Here is a 24,754-nt window from a genome sequence, read left to right as displayed (position 1 = left end):
CAACTTCCCAGAACAGGCTAGCAACCACAGAGCAGCCCAGAACTCTCTAGCAACCACCTACAACACCCTAGCAACTACAGAACACTCTAGCAACCACCTAGAACACCCTACCAACTACAGAACATTCTAGCAACCATATAGCAACCACAGCCAATCAACTACCCAGAATCGATCAAAAGTGACACATCCATGTGCTGCAGTTGTTGTGCATCAAATTTTATGTATAATTTTGTGGCCACCATCTCATTTATTAAATGGTGTGTTGGATGAAAGTGTCCAGAGAGCAGGTGCAGACGCTGCTGACTGACATCTCCCTGTCTGCTGTTTTCATTTGATCACACTTTACTGTTAGTTAGCTGGACAGCTGCTGCCACCGCACATCTCATTTTAAATTCAATTCGTCTATGTTCCTCCACAATTAAACGCCCTCTGACACCAACACACATGCGACACACAGAATGCAATTTTTACCCCTGGAACCCGATTGGGTGAGTTTTGAATAGCAATTGGGATGGTTTTGTTACACAAACCTGGCAACCCAGATACAGGGTGAATAACATTAAAAAAACATACTCAGGTCACATTTAACTTTCTTTCATAAGGAAGAAAAATATCTTTTTTTAAGACCACTTAGGTTTTTAACATTGACGTTTGCCCTTATAATTGCATGATATAAAGTCGCAAAAGCAAGTTATAAAGTCAGAATTGCATGATATAAAGTCACAATTGCATGTTATAAAGTGGATAAAGTGGTTATAAAGTGGAAAACGGCTTAAATCTCACAATTCTGAGGAAAAAAGTCTGTCTTTTTTCCCTTAGAATTGGAATTTATGAGCGCCATTTTAACGATCTAAGCGCATGGTCTAAAGCACAAATCGCAAGTGGAGTTACAAAGTGTCCAAATCCACTATTAACGATGGGAAAAATGGTCGGCGTGCCCGGCGCTTGGTCTAAAAGGGTTGTCCCTATTCTCTTAATGAGTAATGGGTGTGTTTTGGGCGTAACATGCAATAAACCAATCAGAGTCTCATCTTTTATTTCCTTTAAAAACAGTTGCATTCACGCCTTGGGGGATTCGCTATTTACATGGCGGAATTTGCAAGTGGAAAGACCGAATCTCTAGCGAGGAAACGGATCTTAAAGGAAACGGAGGTTAAAAGGCACCATCTACGGGACAAGCCAGATGCCACCATGTCTTTATGTACACATTATTAATCTTTTACATTGTAATCCTTTTATATTTTATATATGGCTAGATTGTTTGCTGCTGCGCATCCCTGTGTGTACGCGTGTTGTGCACCCCCTTATAGGCACATATTACTAATGTGCCCTTTAAATAACAAAAAATAAATAAATAAATACTGCACCATTGACTTTAGACCAGTTTTTTTTTTGGCCAATGGTGCAGTCTATTTCAGTTACCTCAAAATAGCAGCACACCAACAATCCAGACCAGCATGCCCATGGTCACACAAATGGGCGCAAATGCATTTGCCATTTAAACAACGTGGCACAGGACATGAAAATGATAACTACGTAGGGCTGAAACTAGCAAAAAACACTTGCATCGTGCCTGGCGCCGCATTGAGCCGTGTGTATGATAGGGCGACTTTAATCTCACAATTCTGATAAAAGATGTCAGAATTGCAAGATAATTGCGTGTTATAGGCAGAATTACCTGATATAAACATATAAACGTATGTACAGTTTATATCTCGCAATTTTGACTTTACAAGACGCAATTGCAACTTTATATCACGCAATCCTGACTTTATATCTCTAAATTCTGAGATAAAAAGTTGCAAACATTTTTTACAATGTTTTATTCTGTGGCGGAAACAAGCTTACATAGGGATACAGTGATAAATAACCAAAAAAATTTAAGAGAGGAAAAAATGTATAATATATTATAAAATTTATATCGAATATTATCTGATTTGTACAGTTTATTTTTTTATTAAATGCATGCTTTGCTAAAAAAAACCTGATAAATAAGATTAAAAACTGTACTTTTTATTCTATTGAAAATCCTAAACTTTTACAGTAAAATAAGTCTTGTAAAAATAAAAATGTATTGTTCATATCTGCTTCGTTCTGACGCATAATTCATAAAAAAAAGTTTGCATTTGTGCTTCTGTTGTGGATCTTAGGGAGTTTCTCCTCGCCATGGTCGCCTTTAGCTGCTCACAGAGGTTTCAAGGCAATATTCTCTGACTGTTAAATTACTTTGGAACATTATTTGTTGTAAGAATTACTGTACACATAAATTTCAGTTAAGCTAAAAATATTTTTCATCAAATTTATACAGCTAATATTACTCTAGTTACAAATGCTGTCAACAATCTTGCAGATAATTATGTAATCATTTGTTTCAGCTTTAGTACAATGACAGTTAAAAAAAATATTTCATTTCGGAAACATTCTGCCTTTGTAATATCACACTTGCAATTTTTCTCACGCAGTTTACACATAGGTGCACTATGTGTCCAGTGCACTAGACCATCATCCCTTATAAAAGATGGCGATGGCCTGTCGGACACATATGCTTCGCGTACCGGCGGAGCTCTGAACCATGAAGCCTAGCGACCCGTCTTCTTCCGTCAACCCTGTCGCCAAACAGGCAGGAGAGTGTTACTGTTAAAGCTGTATTTATGTCCTGTGTGCGCGTGTGTCTGTAGGCACAAGCTCACTAAGCCCAATGCTGTCATGCTTGGCCGGTCTTTATTTCCATATCACTAGGAGGATGATATTGAGCCAGCCCGGCCCTGCCTCTCTGGCTCAGTGCTTCCATCGCTATCTGTGCACGTGTGTGTATGTGTGAATGCAAGAGGGAAATAGTGAAACATGTGTGTGTGTCTGACAGCGACTTAAGCTGTCCGTCTCAGCACGATGCTTCTGAAACACAGCCGTGAATCTGGCAACAATGAGGAAGACGGCGGTGAGGAAGATTCCTGGAGAGGGGCCGGATATGGATATGTGTGGGCAGTTTTCATGAAATCTATGTTTGATCTCCTGTAAGCTGGATATTTGACCTTCATTAATCTTTGGAATGACTGATTGGATTGCCAAAGCAGACAAAAGTGTCGACATTTAATATCACTTGAGGAATGACAAAGTTATGACCGTGTTAAAAGAATTTTAAAAAACTGCCATCATTTACTCACCCTCATGTCATTCCAAACCTGTATGGCTTTCTTCAATAAAAAACCCAAAATGTAAACGCTTCTGTCACACATAAAATGAAATTACTTTTACTCCTCAAGGATGCATTAATCAAAAGTGACAGTAAAGACATTTATGAGATTACGAAATATTTCCATTTCAAATAAAAGCTGTTCTTTTAAACGAATGAATTCTGAATAAAAATGTATCATGGTTTGTAACAACATGAGGGTTTATAAATGATGTCAAGGTTACCATTGTGGGTGATATCTCCCTTTAAATCACTCAAGTCAAGTATCAAGTCAAGTCAAATATATTTATATAGCGCTTTTCACAATACAGATTGTATCAAAGCTGCTTCACAGTATCAATCAAGACAACATCACAGTGTTTGTTTATTCATGAAAAAAGACAATCAAGATTGGTAGAGCTGATCAATGGTATGATGGGTCATTTAATTTGAATATCCCCAACTGAGCAAGCCAAAGGCAACAGTGGCAAGGAACCAAAAAACTCTATCAAGTGACCCGATGGTGTCCTGAAACTCCATCAGATGACCCAATGTAGAAAAAAAACCTTGGGAGAAACCCAGGCTCAGTCAGGTCGGGGGCCAGTTCTCCTCTGGCGTTTATGAACTAGAGGCCAAATTTACAGTAACTGTAAGATAAAAAAATTATATGAATGCCAGGCTAAATAAATGCGTCTTTAGTTTTAAACTGGGAGAGCGAGTCTGAGCAACGAACAATATCAGGAAGGCTATTCCACAGCTTCCGAGCTAAATGTGAAAATGCTCTCCCTCCTTTGGTGGATCTGGATATCCTAGGAATGACCAGAAGCCTCGAATTTAGTGATCTTAAAAAGCGCGATGGGCTGTAGGGCGATAGAAGATCTGTTAAATAGACAGGAGCTACAAGTCAAAAGCAATGCCTTGTAATTAATACGGAACTTTATAGGTAACCAATGAAGTGATGATAGAATCGGTGTTATACGATCATATTTTCTTGATCTAGTAAGAACTCTTGCATTTTGGACTAACTGTAGCTTGTTTATTGAGGATGCAGGACAACCGGCTAATAAAGCATTACAGTAATCTAGTCTCGAGGTCATGAATGCATGAACTAACTTTTCTGCATCAGAGACAGATAGCATGTTACATTGCTTAGCGATGTTTCTAAGGTGGAAAAATGCCTCTTTTTTAACATATAAAAATTTGCTTTTCAAAAGACAGGTTGCAGTCTAATATAACACCCAGGTCTTTTACTGTACCGGATAAAGTAACAGGGCATCCTAATATGTTAAAGTCGTGCTGCGAAAGGTTTTGTGGACAGTTTTTATAACCGATAAGTATTACCTCTGTCTTGTCTGGATTTAATAAAAGAAAGAAAGTATCACTGAAACCACAATGTAGTAAAAGGATGTGTGTTCTCAACCCTTTTTTCTTATCCTCCTAAATCCTACCTGCAGTTTGCTCAACAATAGCAGGATATCTAGGGATCATCACTTGTACCCTCTTGTGTACAAATCAGTGCGTCTCCGCTGCAATGATTCCAGCGCCACAGACAAACAAAAATACATGACAGGAACAGCAAACTGGGAAACGACACACCTTAAAACACTTCGAATCCATTATGTCATGATGCAGTCGAGGGGTCTACTTCAGGGACTTCTTGAAGAGGAAACGTTTCTTGTTTCTCTCTCACTCGTTCTCTCCACTGACCCAGGCTAAACCAGGCAGCTCTTTTCTCACAAGCCACATTTCTGACTAACGGCATAAAATAGATTTTTTCTGTGAAATGTATGCTACCCTTTCTGATTGTTGCCGTACAAATGACTTTAATCGACTGTCACGGACACTTTCCATGTGGTCCACGGGCGGTCGTCTGGGCCTGAGACTAGTGCCGCCCAGGTTTCTGGCTAGAGAACCTCATTTCCTTTACCTATATCAGAGCATAAGGACACATGAACACACCAACTCTGTAGATCATTATGTCAGCATCATACTAGGTGGATATTATAATGCCAGGAAAATGTCTTTTACAATAAAAAGTTGATTTGTTGCTAACTACAAATACAGTAAATGTAATTACAGTAACACTGTATCTGAATTATAAAGACTCAAATCTCTTTCGTTCGCTACAGTTGTGTACTGTCTCAGTCCACTTTGCATTCACACTGCTTTAGTAACAACAACAAATATAATGTAAAATATTTATAACTATTTTTTTAGCATTATAATTACACTGTCAAAAATAATCCTGTAAAAAATGGTAAACTACTGCCAGCATCATACCGTAACTATACGGTGTGTTACGGTTTTTGTGTTAGAGCATATAGCTGTTAAATTCAAGTTTGATACTGTAGCTGACAATACGGTATTTAGCTGTTCATTTCAAAAACAGTAACACACCGTATTTTTACGGTATGATGCTGGTAATCACAGCTGCCAGTAGTTTACCGTTTTTTTTACAGGATTATTTTTTACAGTGTATTATTTAAAAGAACAGAAATGTTATTATTTTAAGATTTCTATTGTAATGCAAAATATATTAAATAATAATAATTGTTAATAAAAGTAGTAGTATTATAACACTAAAAATAAGAGAAATACAACTATTAATTTATAACAATATACCGTAAATTAAAATAATTATCAACAATATCAATATGTAAAATATTAGTAATGCACAATATATTTTTGGCATTATTATTATTTAAAAATAAATAAATATGTTAATATTCATTATTTAAAAATAAAACTGAATGCAAACAAATATTAACTATTAATAGTTATTGTAATCTAAAATGAAAGTGAGGGAGAGATTGTGTGTGTAATATTAATATTATACTTTAAATTATATTTTTTTTACAGTACAATGGTAATATTATGTATATATCTTCACGGTAAGGAGTAAAAGCCTCAAGATTTTATTTTGGTGGGAAACTGTACATTTTTTTAATCTGTGGGGATGAAATGCTGTAAATCTCTGTAAACAACAAAATCTATGAAATATATGTAAAAACCATGTGAATATGTTGCTAGTTATAGCCAACTCAGATCACACATTAATGTCACATTATTAGGACACATTGTTTAAGAAAGCAACCAATGGTTAACCATTACCCAAAATGCCTGTCAATCACTGTGCTCAAATCCTCATCAATCATATCACTGCATAAGCATACAAGTGCCGCTCAATTGTGTGAACCACACAAACCCACACATCCTGTAGTTGTGTACTATAGACCAACAGCCAAGGTCAGGATTTTCGTTAAATAATACATAAAATTTCATATCGTAATTTTTTTTCCCCCAGAACACCTGTCACATGAGATCAATCTATGATACTTTTGCGCCTTTTTTATAAAGCTTGATGCTTGTCGCTATTCACTGCCATTATATGGACGAGCGCGAGCAGGACATAACCTTTTAAAAATTCTCCCTTTGCGGCCCATAAAAGAAAGAAAGCATACGACGCTAGAGCAACTCGGGAAGTAATTTAAGACTTGATTTTCATTTTAATGTGAACTACCCCTTTAACTATATTTCTCTAATAAGCTCCAAATGCATGAACACTCAGTAGGGGCCACTGGCTGTACAGGCTACATCTGACGCCTCGCTGCTTGATTCACAAAACCAAATGGCCTTTGCTACTCAATGCCGATCCATAAACGTAATATGGCTCTCCTCTCATGAGCACACATCATCTGAATGAGCTTTCTGCTATTATAATCATACTCATAAGTGGCTCACACAGGAAAATATAATGGAAATATATAATTGAGCTGTGGCAGGTAGATACTGATACAGATTCATTTCTCATATTGTGTGAGCGATATGGCCACGGTGTTATGCTGATGAATAGCTTGTTTTTCAAACAGATTGATTCGGTCGAGCTCTTGGGGAGTGGCGGCGGTCGATGGAGAGGCTTCGGGGCGCTGTTACACCATGATTCATTTCAAACTGGGCCACGGGAAGGCGGAGGAAAAAGAGCGAAGGATGAGAGCGTAAAGAAGCATGATTATTTTAACACGGAGAGCACAAGCGCTTTGATGAAGAGCTCGGGTATCAGGGGAGCAGGACACCGTCTGAGAGGATGTTACTCACACTCTTCCTCTCTGGTTTTATCCTCAGAGGACACGGAGTTCGGCTCGCACTTATCTTTTCATATGACGTAGGCTTTTATGAGCTGTGTGTGCGAGCGAGAGACAGGAGGATATACTGCAATCAATGGAAACAAAGGTTGGGGAGTAACTTACTTAATAAACTGAAAGATCTTTCTTCGCAACACTTTCCCATCCTCCTGTGTCGATTAACGAAGAGTGTGGTTTATGAGTTATATGATTATGTGTTCTCGTGCTCATTTAAAGGCCAGGGGCTGGGTGGGTGTGACCCTGCTGTTGCCCTAGTGACAGTGGTCTGGTTACTGAGTGGAATGATTGAAGGCAGTTATTAGTAGAGCAAGGACACTCTCCATGGCGACCATTCCAGACGGGCCCCGGAGGGCCAGGGTGAGCTTTGATCACAGTCTGATACTTTGACAGGCTCCCTACCCAAACAGAGCGCGAGACAGCAGAAGAGAAAGACATAGAGAGACATTTTTTTTGCATATCAGTGTTTGAGGATTGCAAAGACAGAGCTTGCTTATTTGTTCATCTTTATTTTTTGTATATTATTTTAAACTAATTTTTATAATTTATAATCAGCCTAATATACAGTACCACTGAGAAGTTTGATGTTTAGTAAGATCTTTTTGAATGAAGTGTGTTAATCTCACTTAGGCTGCATTTGTTTGATCAAAAATACGGTAAAAACAGTAATATTGTGAAATTGAAAATATCGGTGCGGTGCTTGCGGAAGCTCAAACGTGCTCCATAACACAAGAGACTGAAACTCATTGGTTCTTTCAGAAGCACAAACGTGATTCATGACACGAGAATGAACCTAATTGGTTCTTTCTAAAGCTCAAACGTGCAGTGTAACATGAGAGAATGAACCTCACTGGTTCTTTCAGAAGCTTAAACGTGATTCATAAAACAAGAATGAACCTCATTGGTTCTTTCAGAAGCTTAAACGTGATTCATAAAACAAGAATGAACCTCATTGGTTCTTTCAGAAGCTCAAACGTGCTGCGTAACAGGACAATGAAAATCATTGGTTCTTTCAGAAGCTCAAACGTGATTCATAACAGGAGAATGAACCTCATTGGTTCTTTCAGATGCTCAAACGTGCTGCGTAACAGGAGAATGAACATCATTGGTTCTTTCAGAAGCTCAAACGTGATTCATAACACGAGAATGAACCAAATTGGTTCTTTCAGAAGCTCAAACGTGATTCATGACACGAGAATGAACCTAGTTGGTTCTTGCAAAAGCTCAAACATGCTGCGTATCACGAGAATGAACCTCATTGGTTCTTGTAGAAGTTCAAATGTAATTCAGTCGTTTCATTCAAACGTTCAAACGTTTCATTCTCGTTCTACGCTGTTGCGTAAAACCTCATTGGTTCTTGCAGAAGCTCAAGCGTGTGTGTAACACGAGAATGAACCTCAATGAGGTTCAGAAGCTCAAGCGTGTGCGTAAAACGAGAATGAACCTCATTGGTTCTTTCAGAATCTCAAACGTGCTGTGTAACACGAGAATGAACCTCATTTGTTTTTACAGAACGTGCTGCGTTACAAACAGGAATGAACCTCATTGGTTCTCGCACGTCAAGCGAACATGCTTGGGCTTCTGTTTACCTCAACTGATGTGTGAGTGATGAATGTTTATATGTGGATAAAAGCCTAAATTCAATCTGTTAATCTGTCTGGAGAATACAGAAAGCTTTTCATTTGTGATCCGAAGATTAACAAACTAAATGGTTTGGAATGACATGAGGGTGAGTAATTAATTACTTTTAATTTTTGGGTGAACTATACCTTTAATCTCTAAAATCTTCCTGACCTCCAAATTTGGAGCTTAGTGTATATAAAAAAAGTGGTGATTGACCATATGAAGGTTGCTTCCCATGTAGTGTCCCACATCCGCCAGTCATGACTCATGAGCTTCTATTTAAGTGAGAAAGTAGACGGTGAGAAACAAGGCAGCTCAATAGGGTTCACAACAGTTTTGTTTGACGGAGTGCAGCTTTAGAATCTCAGAGCAGAGATTGGAATATTTAGAATCTCAGAACAGATGTCATCACACACAGTCATTCTTCAGCGTGATTGGACACAGAACCTAAAAGTGGGCGTGTCCCAGTGATGCTCTCATGGACATCATCCGGTTCATCTCACTCTGTGTCCATACAAGCCACTGGGTGTTACAGTGGTGCTAGAGTGTTTCCTTTAAGGAGTCTAATACGTCAACGTAAGGCAGACAGACAGGCCATCGAGAGGCAAACTTCCTTTGAGAATAAATGACTGTGCTTGTTAATAGGTTTGTGGAAAACAATAGCTGAGGGCAGTAGGTTCCTAATACACACTTTCTATTGTGAAAAAGCACTGAGGCAGGATGGAGCTAGTCAAGACTTCCAAACACTCACCAATTCTCGTGGGACTACAATAGATTTGTTGTAGTGGGACTAAATTTATGATTCATATGCGGAAGGTATTCCGTTGTCGGCGGTTAAGTGGTTGTTATTTAGTTAGTTTTTCAATGAAACGTATGAGAAACAAGTTCATAGTTCCCTGTAGTGTTGTTCAGACACATTTCTGTGAATACATTTATTTAACTGTATATTTCAGTTCTGTTAAAAGGACAGCGCAAATATGAACTGTCTGCCACGATTTACTCACCTTCATGTTGTTTCAAACTCTCTTTCTTCAGTGGAATGCAAAAGAAGATATTGTGAAAATGTCTCAGGATCCTTTATTTTTATTTATTTTTTTTGTCCTCCAAAAAGTCAGTGGGGTCCATTGTTATTTTACACCCATTTAATATCTAAATTATCTTACTTTCTTGCATTCCACCGATAAAAGAAAGTGTTTGGTTTTGGAACAACAAGAGGTGAGTTTATGGAGCAGAGATGGTCAATAAGCTGAAATCTTCAGCGAACATGTTGTTTACAGATGGTTGTTAAAATGATTCAATATTTTAAATAATTCAAATCGTTATGTTAACATTTTGAAGAATATGAATGTAAAGCTCTGTCCTACCATCTACAAAGACAGCTGCCATCTAAAGCCTTGTTCAAACTACATGATTTTAAAACACAGGGCTGAACTGTGCGGTTCACACTACATGAATTGCTCTCTGTGAAATCAAGAGCGTTCAAGTTGTTGAGCTGTTCACACCACACGACACAATGTGATTGATCCGCAACAGGAGGTAACGCGCTACACGAGTTGACAACAACTCAACGATTCTATCTTGTCTACAAACCATGTTTTGTCATGAAAAATCACGCGATGAAACGAATGCGGTGAAATGACGCGAAACAGCACGTGCGCCAATACCCAGCGAAGAGGAGAAGAATACAACACGTGAATATGGACGTCAGACAGAAACTAGTGCTGCAAAGTGTTGCGCGAAGATTGAAAAAAAGAAAAAATGAGATTTACCTGGTGACCTCAACCCATGAGTTGCTATGATTGGCTGTAGCTCATGACATCACTGAGGTTGAGTCGTACGACAGCTCTGGATATCTAGCATGCTAGATATTTTTCTGGGCTCGGCGACGCGTCTGCGAGCGTCTTTGATGCGTTGTTGGCTCTTTCATAACAGATGAGCAAGCGTTCATTGTCCGCTAATCCCCCGTGATTTGCACGCGATAACACGATTTGCAAATCGGGCTTAAATCGGGTTTAAAATCCCGTAGAGAGAACTTGGCTTAAGAGAGCATCCTGAAATGGAACCTTAAAAATTTGTGATTTGGAACCCTCTATATCACAGAAATATAACTCCACACGTAGAGTGGATGACAATAAAAATTGATTTGAATAGAGATAAAGCAAAAGTAACAACACACTACTCTACTATGCATAAATATGCAGTGCCTCCAAAACACTGTTTTGAAATGCCCTATAGGCAAAGTTGGGGTTTGGACAATATCAGCATAAGTCTTTTTGCATTGAAAGGTAAAAACAAACTATTAAAACAAATGTAATTGGACAAAAAATGTATAAATAGAAAAAAATATACTTTTATTTATGCATTTATGCAACATTTTTTTATTAAATACTACATTTAAAATATTTGTATATTCATACCATGCTGATTTGATCCAAAATCCTCACTTTGCCTGGGGTGTTTCAAAACATTTTTGGGGCAATTTTTCTATGACTCTTTCATGGTTTTAAAAGTGTATTAAAATAATAATAATACTTATTATTATTATTGTTAATTACCATATTTATTATCATGATAATTTAATAATAGAAAAATATGTAATAATTATTTATTTAATTTTATAAATTATAAATATTCAAAAAGTATTATTATTTTACTTTTTTTCCCTGGAAATTACTATTTAAAAAACACCTCATTTTTCCAGATTTTCCCTAATCATGGCAGATTGCAGAAATGGACCTTGTTTAAGCAGACGGGATGAAAATGATTATAAATTGGGAGCAGATGGACGTGAAGTCAAATTCCCGGGTGCCTTCGCAATGAAACTTGCTGGAGTTGGATGGAAAAAATCCATCCTGTTGTTGTGTGTAGAACTCTACACTCCAGTTTAAGTCTGAAGCTGAGAGACTGTGAACTCCTGAGTGTGTCTGATTATAAAGTGCTGTGTGTGTATTTGTGTGGGTTGATGTGTGTTTAAAGAGTCAAGACTTATTCTCTCGGCAGAAGCCAGAACTGTGCATGTGCGTGCGTGTGCATGATACGTGTCTCAACCAGACGGAGGAGGGTGTATTTTTAGTTGGGACTACACTCTCTTATAATGAGCAAACCCCCACTGTGATGCCGACACCTCACTGAAACACAGATCACAGTGAGAGAGAGAGAGAGAGAGAGAGAGAGAGAGAGAGAGAGAGAGAGAGAGAGAGGGGGCTACCAAAAGGGAATGCAAGATGATAGCAAAAAAGTTCAAAATGACAGACCAAATAACACGGACGAGAGCAAGAACAATACAACAAGAACAAACAAACCAAAGAAAGAAAAAAAAAACTCGATAGGATTACTCACATGAATAATAAAAATCAACATTAGCATGAACCCATTTGAATATTTCTAGCACTTCTGTGATGTTAACCAACAAATTACAGGAATGCCACATTTGTTTCTTATTTCTGCATATGGAAAGCACCATTCTAACACTAAGACAAAGTCAAACGTTGCGAGCAGTGGGAGTAAACTCACTGCTACGACTCATTGACATGGTGATTGATAACCGGCTAAGCTACACAAGGACGACCATTGATTTTGTGATGAGCTTGTATTGAGCACTTGATTGACAAAGAACAGATCTCGTGATTTAGAACTTGTAAAACATCTATTAGATAATTAAATATTTGGCATTACAAAACAATTTTTCATCATAATGCACTGATCTTAATTAACCATGTAAAGCCTGAAATATGAATCAATGGTCTGAAAAGTTTTTTTTTTTAATGCAATGGTACAAAAATCTACAAAAATGTTTGCATGTGTGTTTTTGTTGTATAATTGATCAGGCTTTTATGGCTCATATACAGTAGTATTAAACTCGAGGAGTAATTTAAAAAAAAAAATATATGCAGCATAAAAAACAGGCAATTTACTGCAGTTGCTATTTATATGGACAAAAAGTAAGATGAAATTTCAATAGCTTGTTATGTGAATCAATAAGATATGTAACAGTATAGCAGACTAATTACATAGAATACATTTCACTCTTTTGTCACCATATCTTACAATAATAAGTCAATGTAAGATGCTATTCAAATTCTTAGTTGTATGATCATCAAAGTCTGTAGTTTTTATTTTGGGGGGACAAAACAATGCAATAAAATAACGATTGAGTGAGATGAACAAATAAATGTTCCTCGGAAGCCAGATGTATCATATTTAATCACTTTAAATATGTAATTAAATATATGGACAACCAAGTAAATCTAAGTTTCTAATAAAATACAATTATCCTAAAAGGCCCTTAACTTGAAAAAAGAATAATCAATCAGATGGCAAAAGGCATAGATAGTGTACAACAGGTTTTTTCAGCAACGTTTTGATCAGGTTGACAATTTAAAGACCTTAGAAATTTGTGTATCACATTATTTATAGGGTTAAATGTCCAGCAATGGAGAGATATATTTTCCCCAAATGGTGTAGTTGCGTCTACAGTACCAGCAGGGGCAAACTGTCAAACACTAACAAATCTCTTATTTTGACACCCATTTAGAAAGTAAACTGTATGCTTGAAACAAGCCATTACCTTTTGTCGGTGGGAGGTGTTTCCTGGTTCGCTGGTACCTCTTGTAGATCTGGAAGGTTGGCGAAGTCATCTTGCTCAGCCAATCCGATCGCGAGGGACAGCACAACCATCTTCCCCTCTCTGTCACAAAACAAAGAGGCAGAATCAAACAAGTGGTGAGCAGAAACCATTACAAACTAGAAAAGAAAGCTCAACAAATTAAACTTGAATGTTGCTTGAAAGGTAAAAAATGTCCATCCATCCATCTATATAACATCAAATCATCATATTTGAATGATTTCTGAAGGATCATGTGACTCAAAATGATGCTGAACATTCAAAATATTCAAACAGAAAATACAGTTATTTTAAATTGAAATAATAGTTTACAATATTACCGTTTTAACTGTTTTCCCCCTATAAAATGGATTTGTCAATCATAAAGGATTTCTCTCTACTATTTTGAATGGTTCTTCGAAACAAAAATGAGCATTATGGGGATGGTGATGGCACAGTGGATAAGACACATGCCTTTGGTGTGAGAGACCCGGGTTTGAATCCACTGTGAGACACCAATGTGTCCCTAAGCAAGAAACTTAACCCCTAGTTGCTCCAGAGGCGTGCGACCTCTGACATATATAGCAATTGTAAGTCGCTTTGGATAAAAAGCATCAGTTAAATGAATAAATGTAAATGTACAAAAAGGTCTGGAATCAAATCTCAGATTTTAACACAAACTCAGATTTTCCAGTTATCTGAGATCCTCTGTCCACATTTACTTTAATGCTGTTGCTATAAAAATACAGTAACAAGTGAGACAACATTAATGCTTAAATGAAACACAATAAAGAGCACCATTATGTCTTGTATCATTGCAGAGAAAGAGGAAAGAAAAATCACCAATGAATCTGCAGTTAGATTAAACGGAGAGCAAAGGAGAACTTCAGTCGAGAGCTCTATAATGTCTCAAACTTTGTCAAAGAGGCAAATACATGCATCTATGAAAGAATATTTGGAGATACCTCTGAAACAAAGTTTACACCAATATGAAACATAACTGCAAACTCTATTAAATCTCCTGAAGAATGAAAGAGCAACCTCTGAGCAATACATTATTTCCCCTTCTCTCATTAATCAACAGGTTTTATAACGATTTACGCTCATAAAGAAATTGGCAGACTGGCATGTAAAACATGCTTTGCTGGGGGCTATGACAGAATCAGTGTTACACAGGAGTGCATTAAGCCCACACACACGCGTTTATCGATTACAGTGAGTCTAAAACATCACCCTTACAAGGGCTGTAAATGGCCTTCACAAGAGGCATCAGCTCAAATTCACAGCAGGGTCCTAAAAGGAGATTCGTGTCTCCTCTCTGATTTCATCTGCAGATAGCAAGAGTAGTCAGGGCCGTGTGCATCATAGCAAAGGATTGATTGAGCACTGCACACAAAATACTCTAAACTTGGATAGAAACAAAGGGCAGAGATGCATGGAAAACCTGCCGTTAATAGTAATATTAGTAATATTAGTAAAAAGTAATATTAATATTTTTCCCAAAACACATTTTAATATACATTTTTATATAGGCTAAATTGGATTTTAAAACGGTTTTTTATACATAGTATTTTTTTATAAATAGTTTTAAATTTATTTTTTAAAAACCCTATTTTTTCTAATTTAATTTTGCAACAATTTTTTAAATAAATGTTTTTTTTGTTTGTTGTGAAATAAAACTCGAAAAATCTATTAAAACTTTTTTTTAATAAATTACAAATACATCTATCTTTTTAGTTTAAAAATAATAAGTGTAAGCTTCCCTTTTGTCTATATCCACAGAATACACTCACCTAAAGGATGATTAGGAACACCATACTTATACTGTGTTTGACCCCCTTTCGCCTTCAGAACTGCTCTAATTCTACGTGGCATTGATTCAACAAGGTGCTGAAAGCATTCTTTAGAAATGTTGGCCCATATTGATAGGATAGCATCTTGCAGTTGATGGAGATTTGTGGGATGCACATCCAGGGCACGAAGCTCCCGTTCCACCACATCCCAAAGATGCTCTATTGGGTTGAGATCTGGTGACTGTGGGGGCCATTTTAGTACAGTGAACTCATTGTCATGCTCAAGAAACTAATTTAAAATGATTGGAGCTTTGTGACATGGTGCATTATCCTGCTGGAAGTAACCATCAGAGGATGGGTACATGGTGGCCATAAAGGGATGGACATGGTCAGAAGCAATGATCAGGTAGGCTGTAGCATTTAAACAATGCCCAATTGGCACAGAGGGGCCTAAAGTGTGCCAAGAAAACATCCCCCACACCATTACACCACCACCACCAGCCTGCACAGTGGTAACAAGGCATGATGGATCCATGTTCTCATTCTGTTTACGCCAAATTCTGACTCTACCATCTGAATGTCTCAACAGAAATCGAGACTCATCAGACCAGGCAACATTTTTCCAGTCTTCAACTGTCCAATTTTAGTGAGCTCTTACAAATTGTAGCCTCTTTTTCCTATTTGTAGTGGAGATAAGTGGTACCCGATGGGGTCTTCTGCTGTTGTAGCCCATCCACCGCAAGGTTGTGCGTGTTGTGGCTTCACAAATGCTTTGCTGCATACCTCGGTTGTAACGAGTGGTTATTTCAGTCAAAGTTGCTCTTCTATCATCTTGAATCAGTCGGCCCATTCTCCTCTGACCTCTAGCATCAACAAGGCATTTTCGCCCACAGGACTGCTGTATACTGGATGTTATTCCCTTTTCACACCATTCTTTGTGAACCCTTGAAATGGTTGTGCATGAAAATCCCAGTAACTGAGCAGATTGTGAAAGACTCAAACCAGCCCGTCTGGCACCAACAACCAAAATTGCTTAAATCACCTTTCTTTCCCATTCTGACATTCAGTTTGGAGTTCAGGAGATTGTCTTGACCAGGACCACACCCCTAAATGCATTGAAGCAACTGCCATGTGATTGGTTGATTAGATGATTGCATTAATGAGAAATTGAACAGGTGTTCCTAATAATCCTAATAATAGGTGAGTGTATATTCATCTGTTCACCATTGATTTGTTGTTGTGTGCGTTGAAATCAATAAAGCGCAGCACTGCTAAGGTCCACTAGTAAAACCTCAACACTCACGAGGCCAGAGCTTCACGGCTCCGGCGCTATACAGCACAAATCACTCACGTCGCCTGAGCAGGCAGGAGCTTAATTGCCTGTCAGACAATCATGGTATCAGGGAATTAGAGCTAGAGCCGGTTACAGTTACACAATCCTGTAAAGTGAAAGATTATTGCCAGTGTGCTAAATGATATTAACTGTGCTGGAGATTAAAATCGAAACTTGTGACACACAAATATTAAATCTATACGCCACACACATTTACACTACCAGTAAAGAGTTTGGACACGCTCACCCATATTCAGATTTTATTACCATTTTCAACATTTTAGGATAAGAGTCATCAAAATATACTTCTAAATTGTCTCTATAATGAAGTATAGAAATTATGAAGAGAGCAAATATCTATACAGTATGTGTTTCTTGTAAAATGAAATAATAAAAAATTATAATAAATAAATAAATAAAATAATGTTTCTACTAAATAAGCAAATACCTTCACATCAAACTGCTTTTAAGATGATAAGAAACACAAATTCACTCAAGTGTGTCCAAACTTTTTAATTGGCAGAATGAACCAACAGGGAGATTAAAATATCTTTTTGTTTGAGTTGTTGTCTGGCAGGTAGAGCACAAGTTGTGCTCTTCACTGTTCCCGCAAAAAAATTATGTCAGAAACTCTAAAATAAAACAAAAATGGCAAGTTTTATATGACCAAATGGAAATCATATTCGCTTCCTCAGACTGGGTGTGAACACACACACACTCTCTCTCTCTCTCTCTCTCTCTCTCTCTCTCTCTCTCTCTCTCTCTCTCTCTCTCTCTCTCTCTCTCACTCTCACTCTCTCCACTTTTCTCTGACAGTTAATCATGCTAGTAATGATGGTGAGGACAGGAGATCAATGCTGTGTAGAGTTGATCTGCCAGTGGAGAACACATACTGACTTCTAAACCATTTACCACACACACACACACACACACAAACACACACACAATCACCTATAGGGATTGTAAACTGCTAAATGACCTTGGTACAGATACACACTCAAACAGACTTGAGTGTAAGATCGTAGACACACAAACACACAGAATTGAATTTGTACATTTGTTAAGATAATAGAAAAGCAGTTCATTCATTCTTCTATTTTCTGTATTCACATATTTGAATGGGTTTCATGAAAGATATTGGATATTTGATTTAGTTGTTAAGACCTAATTTTCTTGGCCTTAGCAATACGGTGTTGACTACACCACTATTCCACAGCAGTAAAGAAATCACAAGTCCATTTATTGGTAAAAAGGTTTCATTTGTCAATATAAACTAACAATGAGCAATACATTTGATACTGTATTCGTTAATCTTTATTAGCGATAGATAAAAAAAAGATAAAGCGGTTCATTGTTTGTTCATGTTACTTCACAGTGCATGAACTAATGTTAACAAATACAACTTTTGATTTGAATGTATTAGTAAATGTTGAAATTAACAAAGATTAATAAATGCTGTAGAAGTGCAGTTAAATTGCGTGAGCTTATTTTGTCTATTAAATTGAAATATATGAAAAAGCCCATATTTACACACCCATAGAGCCTCCCCTAAAACAAATCAGGACAGAAGTGGCAAAAAAGAGACGAAAACACCAGGTGTAACTGGGAATGTGTCTCCCTTGTCTACTTGTGATCTGATCGACCAAAAAGCATCTTAATACCAGGTGTAAACAGGGCCACAGACATGGATAAACACTCATCTATTATGTAATGAGGTTCCCCTCCTCTATGACGCAGATCGAAATGTGTGTCTGCTTAAAGATAAAGATAGACACAGTTGAATAATCCACGTCCTCTGGCTCTTCTTCCACCCTGCGGTGCACAGGTGACAGGTGTGGAGCCATGAAGACGACGCTCAAACCGAACAGATGGGCAAACAGAGAGAGAGGCAGAAGGGCACAGAGAGAGACAGGACGCAATCAGGCATGAGTAAATCGACAGAGCACGACGAGAAACAAAGTGCCTGGGCAAGCAACAGTGCGTAAGAGAAGTCATGAATCAAGCATGACCAAGTGACAGAGCGTAAAGAAAGGACATCGCATGATCAGATGGGACACAGTCCTGCTCAAAAGACACACATGTGGTGTGTTTTGGATGCTGGTGTCTCCATCAGGCTTCCTAACTAGCATAACCAACAGAAGGGAGAAATTGAATCAATAACCCTGGAGATATTTGGCTATTCTAGCACACCAGACAGACCTACTGAAAAGCAGCATCAGCAGAGTAAACACATGGATCCAGGGGGTATCCACACGAATATTACAAGGATTTGCTTGGGGGGGGGTGGGGGGGGGGGATCAATCATATTCTGCATTTATTGAAATGGGGAAGTTATATGGAAGCATTCATAAAGTGAGTGGTGTAGCAACCTGCAGTTCATAGATTCTAAACAGAGTAAAGATCCATGGTGAATATTCACACAACCAGCAGCACATGCGTGGGCTCCATGCAGAAACCGGACTATTTACAGCCCCTAAACAAACACTGATACAGTTAATACTTAGGCCGGAGACACACTGGCTGCGTGGTGTGAGCGTGGCGTGGCTGCATCGCGTTTTCTGTGTCTTTGCACACCAGAAACACCAGTCTGATAGGTGACATAGAGGGACAGTCTACATTTTGATGAGCGGTGTGTTGCTCTTGCCTTTTACGACAACAATTTCAACTGTAATCACATATCTTTCCAAAATCCGAAAAATATGGAAGTGGGCTGTCAGTTTATTTCAATAACATTTACAAATTTTGTGTAGCTTCAACGAGCCTATACTTAGACTGATGGTTGACCGTCACTCAGAAGACACACTATGTTGTTATTGTAGCCTATCCTTTCTTTATATCCTCCTGAGGCCCAGAATGTAATCACATTGTTAAAGGGATACTCCACTTTTTTTGGAAATAGGCTCATTTTACAACTCCCCCAGAGTTAATATAAACAGTTGAGTCCATTTTCCAACGCATTCAGCCGATTTTATGATATTTAGAAGAATATCAGTAACCAGACAGTTTCTGGTCTCATTGACTTCCAAAAAATATGGAAGTCAATGAGACCAGAAACTGTCTGGTTATACTGATATTCTTCTAAATATCAGAAAATCAGCTGAATGGATTAGAAAATGGTAAAACTCAACTGTTTAACTTTGGGGGAGTTGTAAAATGAGCCTATTTCCAAAAAAAGTAGAGTATAAGAAAGCATAAGAGCATAAGAAAAAAAGAAAAAAAGAAGATATTTTATTCATATGTTATGCTATGATCTCTGTAGTGGACACCAGGACTCGATTGTTAAAAAAAATAAAAATGACATGAAATTCTATATAGGCAAAAATAATGGCATTATTTGAAAATCGATCATTATTATTTATTTTTGTATTTGTTTAAATTACATTGATATCTGAATTTATGTCAAAACCTAGACTTTCAAACATCAAAATGTAATTTATTCATACGTATTCGTGTACAAAATTATATATAAACATTGTTTTTTGTTTTTTGCCTGCAAAGGCTTCCAACACGCTTGCATGTCGCATGAAAAATAGGCGTCGGTTCTATTTCTAGCATGCACGCGTTTTCCGCGCGGCTCATGAGACGCACGTGTCACGCAAGCAGTGTGCGAGCTCTAAGCCGAAATAAAAACGGACACGCGACGCCACACTGCAGAGACGCTTATGCCACGCAACCAGTGTGTCTCCGCCGGCCTTGCACCACAAAAACTAATATAACAACCAATACAATTCCATATTTTTATATTATTGCTATATCTTGGTAATGCACAATATCCAGAGCCATATAAAATTCTGAGAATCAAAAACTCTTTTTAAGTCAAATGTTCGTTACGAAATCACACAATAATAAGAAAAAGAATTAAAAGATATAATAAAATTAATAAATTAATTAAATAATTAATTAAAAAGTAATTATAATGAATCGAGACAGGCACAGCGTGCTGTCTAAATTTATTATTTAAATAGCTACGGCTGGTAGCTACAAATAAAATGTACAATTTTGATTTAAAATGTTTTGTTTAATGTAAAAATGTGAATATTATTAATATAATTTAATATTGAATACAAATTATGCAAAATACCATTTTATACAGGATAAAATGCTGTAGGCCTATATACAATTTCTGAACATAGGCTACATATGATCTCTCTCACCTCTTCATTTTAATTGAATAATTAAATTGAATACCCAACTTCAGCTTCAATCACAAGGTCCTCTATAGAGTATAATATAGCGCCACATGCATGAAGTACAATTCAGGAGCAACTAATCAACTTGGAGGATGAGCTGCTAAAACTGAAGACATCATAACAGTGGAAGGAAGTAGATGAGCATCGTGGGTAAGTCCACTTAGAGACTAGATAGATGCATTACAAGTTGATATCACAAATATTGAGCCCGCCAATAGGTTTTAAACCACCAATTCCATGGCAATGCAATGTCCAATTTCACAATGGTTTTCATGGGATGAATTTTGAGCAATTAAATGGTAACTAAACCCCTGGTCAGAGCCTGACTCCACCCACTGGCAATATTTGAAAATGCTGAAAAAGTGGGCAGACCCCAGCGGAGATAGAAGGGACGAAATAGATGCTAAAACACTCTATCCTGATCGTTTTCAATACTCACAATTCCAATTCCTGACTCCCTACAGTGGTTTTGACGACACAAGATAGTTTTTAAACTGTCAAGGGCGTAGCTCGCGTGGTGAGCTGAAACCTGCGTACGTCACGAAGTGCGGAACACCCAATAGGATAATTCAACTGCAGTAGCCACCGTTCAACCTGAAGAGGGCAGCACTAAGACGTTTTTACACCATATATTGTAGAAATAAAACATTTGTCAAAACAAATGTCAAAAAAGTTACTCGAATCAATGACTGGTATTAATAAAGATCCATTCTTATCATTAACTTAAAAAAGTTGGTTTAGTGTTTAGTTACTCTTTAAGCTTTCGAATGATTACTTATGATGATTTCTAAAATATGTGATCTGGAAAAAAGGCAGTAAATAAAAAGCTACAGGGACAATGAACGTTAACATTAAGTTATGATGACGTTAATAAATGTTTTTTTTTTAAATGATTAGATTGGTATTTGATACTCACAGGAATGACTTGACGTCCATGCCTCTGGTCCGGATCTGTCCCATCACGTGGTCAAAGCTTCCAGGATTGGACCGCGATCGTGCCCCTCCACCCGACCTGTAGCGGGACGCCCCTGCCCCAGCCGGGCTACCACGCACCCCCCGGGGGCCCCCCCGGTGGCCCCCACCCACGGGCCCGGTGTGCAGTTGGCCCAGACTCTGGGAGGTGGCTGGGGGGTCGTTGGGGCCTGGCGGGGGCTGGTGGGTTAGGGGCTGCTGGAGGCTTTGCTGCCTGACCAGGGGCCTGGGGCGGGCTGCTGAGGACGGGATATGCTCCAAAGTGGAGGTGGTGGAAAGAGAGGGGTCACCAAAACTGGCACCAAATAATACGAAAGGGGCCAAGTTGTGGGGCAAGACGAAGACGAGAAACAGGGACAGAAAGGAAGTCACAAGATAAAGGGAAGAGAAGGTAAACACGATTAATGAAGACCAAAGAGACCGAAGAGGACAAGGGAGAGGAAGCCAGACACAAAAAGACGACAGAATGAGGAATAGTGTTGGGACACAGAAGAGAAACAAACAAGACCATTGAGGGAGGGAGGGAGGGAAAGGTAAGAGAACGTGAAGGAACAGACATTTTAAGATGTCCATTGGGGGGACAAAGGCACAATGAGGGAATGAGGGAAGAAAAAGAGAGTAAAGTTAGGCAGCAACATTGACAAAATATGCAACATAAATTTACACACGCATTCACCCATTTTCCAGTGACCGGATGACGGTGCTGGTACCAGAGCCTCTAGACAATTTTGACTTTTACCACAGAAAACGGTTTTGATTTATTTGTTGCATAATTAAATCACTGACTGTAGCAAATTCAGATGTCATAAAAATATGTTCGTAAAACTCGAGCTGTAAACAAAAACCACAATAAAGTCCAAAAAGGATAGGATCTTTCGCCACACCGGTTCTGACAAGATTCACAGTTCCTCCGGGACGAGCACCAGCACCGTTTCAATGGAAAAGGGGTAATTGCTTTTCTTGTGGCATGGCCTGATGAGAGAATATGTCTTGTAGACCCAACTTCCTCCCACTATAGATCTCTCTACTTCGTTTTTATGTCTTCAATATCTTAATTCAATTATCACTTCTTCCCATTCAACCCTTCCCAACAGCTTCCTTTGCTCTGCATCATGTCTGATTAGTGTAAAGTCCCATTGAGCTGTTCTGTTTGACGCTAATGCTCTACATGAGGATTGACTGCACCAGGGTTAAGCGCCACACATCCTTATCAAGGTCCCAGTGCTGTGATTTTCGCACGGTACTCAAGGGAGGCGTCCCTATACAGACAGTATTTGTGAAGGGAATGAATAGCAGCAATAACTCAAAGTCTGCCACTACACTTTTTATACACGTTTCAAGGTTAAAAAAAGGAACAGCGGTGCATTAATGGACATGAATTCATGTAGATGAGTTAAATGAAAGAGTTTCTACTGTGATTGTCTTTTGAATGTTACAGTGGAAAGTATGATTGTTAGAGTTGGTGAGTAGGTATTTCTTACTACAAGACATGACATGATTTAGCCAAATAGGACTTATTCCTGCATCAACATCCTTTGTCCTTCTGTCTCAAACTAAAAAAAAAAGTTACATTTTGGCGATTTAATGGCTGATTTGTACAATCACATTTGTATGTTTTCATACAATCTGCTTGTACCCCAGTTACGATTACATTTAGTGGGGGGGGGGGGTTAGCTTCATGAACACCTTTTTCAAAAAATCATATGTTTTCATAGAAAATGCAACCTGATGGGAAGACATGTTTTCCCATGAGATCTAAGTAATGCCCTTTACATGACTCGTGTCAAACTTGCCCAATGCATTATGGAGTGAAGCCACACTGTGTGCAATTGACATTCAAATTTCAAACAATTTCTGCAATGACTTCTGAAGTGTAGCTAATCATTACCAGGCAATTTGCATGAGAGATCATGGGCGGTGCCAACGCAAATAATCCAAAACAGATACGTCGAGGGCTAAAAAACAAGCATTTTTGTGGTTTAGGTATATGATTTTTCTTTTACTGCCTTTTAACTTATAGCACTGCTTTTTGTATTTACAATAAAATGTTCAACGCATTCTCATCCCAAGGCGTCATAAACAACGCTTTTGCCAAAGCGTGGACAGCCAACGCACATGGAACCATTTAGCGTCAATATAACACAGACAGAGTATGGGTAGGTTTAGGTCTGGGTTAGAGTTTTTATTCATTTTATTATTTATTTATTTAGATGGGACAATGCATATCAATGAACGTACAAACATAGTCGAACGTAAATATGCCGGATTTAGCACAATGCTAATTTCCATCCGTTAGACCACTAGGAGGTGCCTTCTGCCCCATATATATATATACATATGCATCTCGTATTGACGCTAAAGGGTGCGTATGTTCGTTGGATGTCTACGCTTTGGCAAAAGCGTCATATATGACACCTTGTGATGAGAACGGGCTGAAATGTTGGATTTCCATTACAGTTTTTTTCTTGTTTCTTTTACAAAATAACTGTAATCACAGTTCCATAAATTCAAAAACACATCTTTGTTGCAAAACAAGGGATAATGATCCAAAATATTACTGGCTGATTTGTAGTGCTCAGCAAGACAAAACTTTGTTATATTTAGCTAATGTTAGCCAACAAGATACAATTATCTTATTGACAAATTGGTAGAATTAGCTGATATATTCTGAGACTGATAAAATAGCACAATATCTGAATGTCAAAGCAGACAGCGCACTCTCAACGTCTTTTGACCATACGTCAACATCCGCCGTTTTAGGGTACCCTTTAACGTCAGTTAGATGACGTTATCGGATCCTAACCCTACCCCAGACCAAAACCTACCCCTAAACCTACCCCGTCACCTAACCGACGTTAAAGGTAAAGCGTCAGTTGTATGACGGCCCAGGATCGTCATGTAACTGACGTTAAAGGGTACTCTAAAACGG

At 38.2% G+C, this 24,754-nt stretch overlaps 1 protein-coding gene across 2 annotated transcripts in view; it reads right to left on the bottom strand.

Moving 5' to 3' along the window:
- The window catches only part of syt7b (synaptotagmin VIIb), a 120,628-nt gene that overhangs the window by 19,904 nt on the left and 75,970 nt on the right, over positions 1–24,754 (bottom strand). For both annotated transcript variants that reach the window (XM_039659083.2, XM_039659084.2), the window contains 2 exons: positions 21,770–22,120; positions 13,502–13,621 (listed from right to left, as the gene is read on the bottom strand). In XM_039659083.2, the coding sequence (XP_039515017.2) occupies positions 13,502–13,621; positions 21,770–22,120 (471 nt within the window). The remainder of the gene's footprint in view (positions 1–13,501; positions 13,622–21,769; positions 22,121–24,754) is intronic.

The sequence above is a fragment of the Pimephales promelas genome, chromosome 1 (assembly GCF_988280905.1).
Source record: "Pimephales promelas chromosome 1, fPimPro1.hap1.1, whole genome shotgun sequence".
Taxonomy (NCBI): domain Eukaryota; kingdom Metazoa; phylum Chordata; class Actinopteri; order Cypriniformes; family Leuciscidae; genus Pimephales; species Pimephales promelas.
The sequence above is the reverse complement of the archived record's forward strand: the minus strand, read 5'-3'. Positions and strand labels throughout refer to the sequence as shown.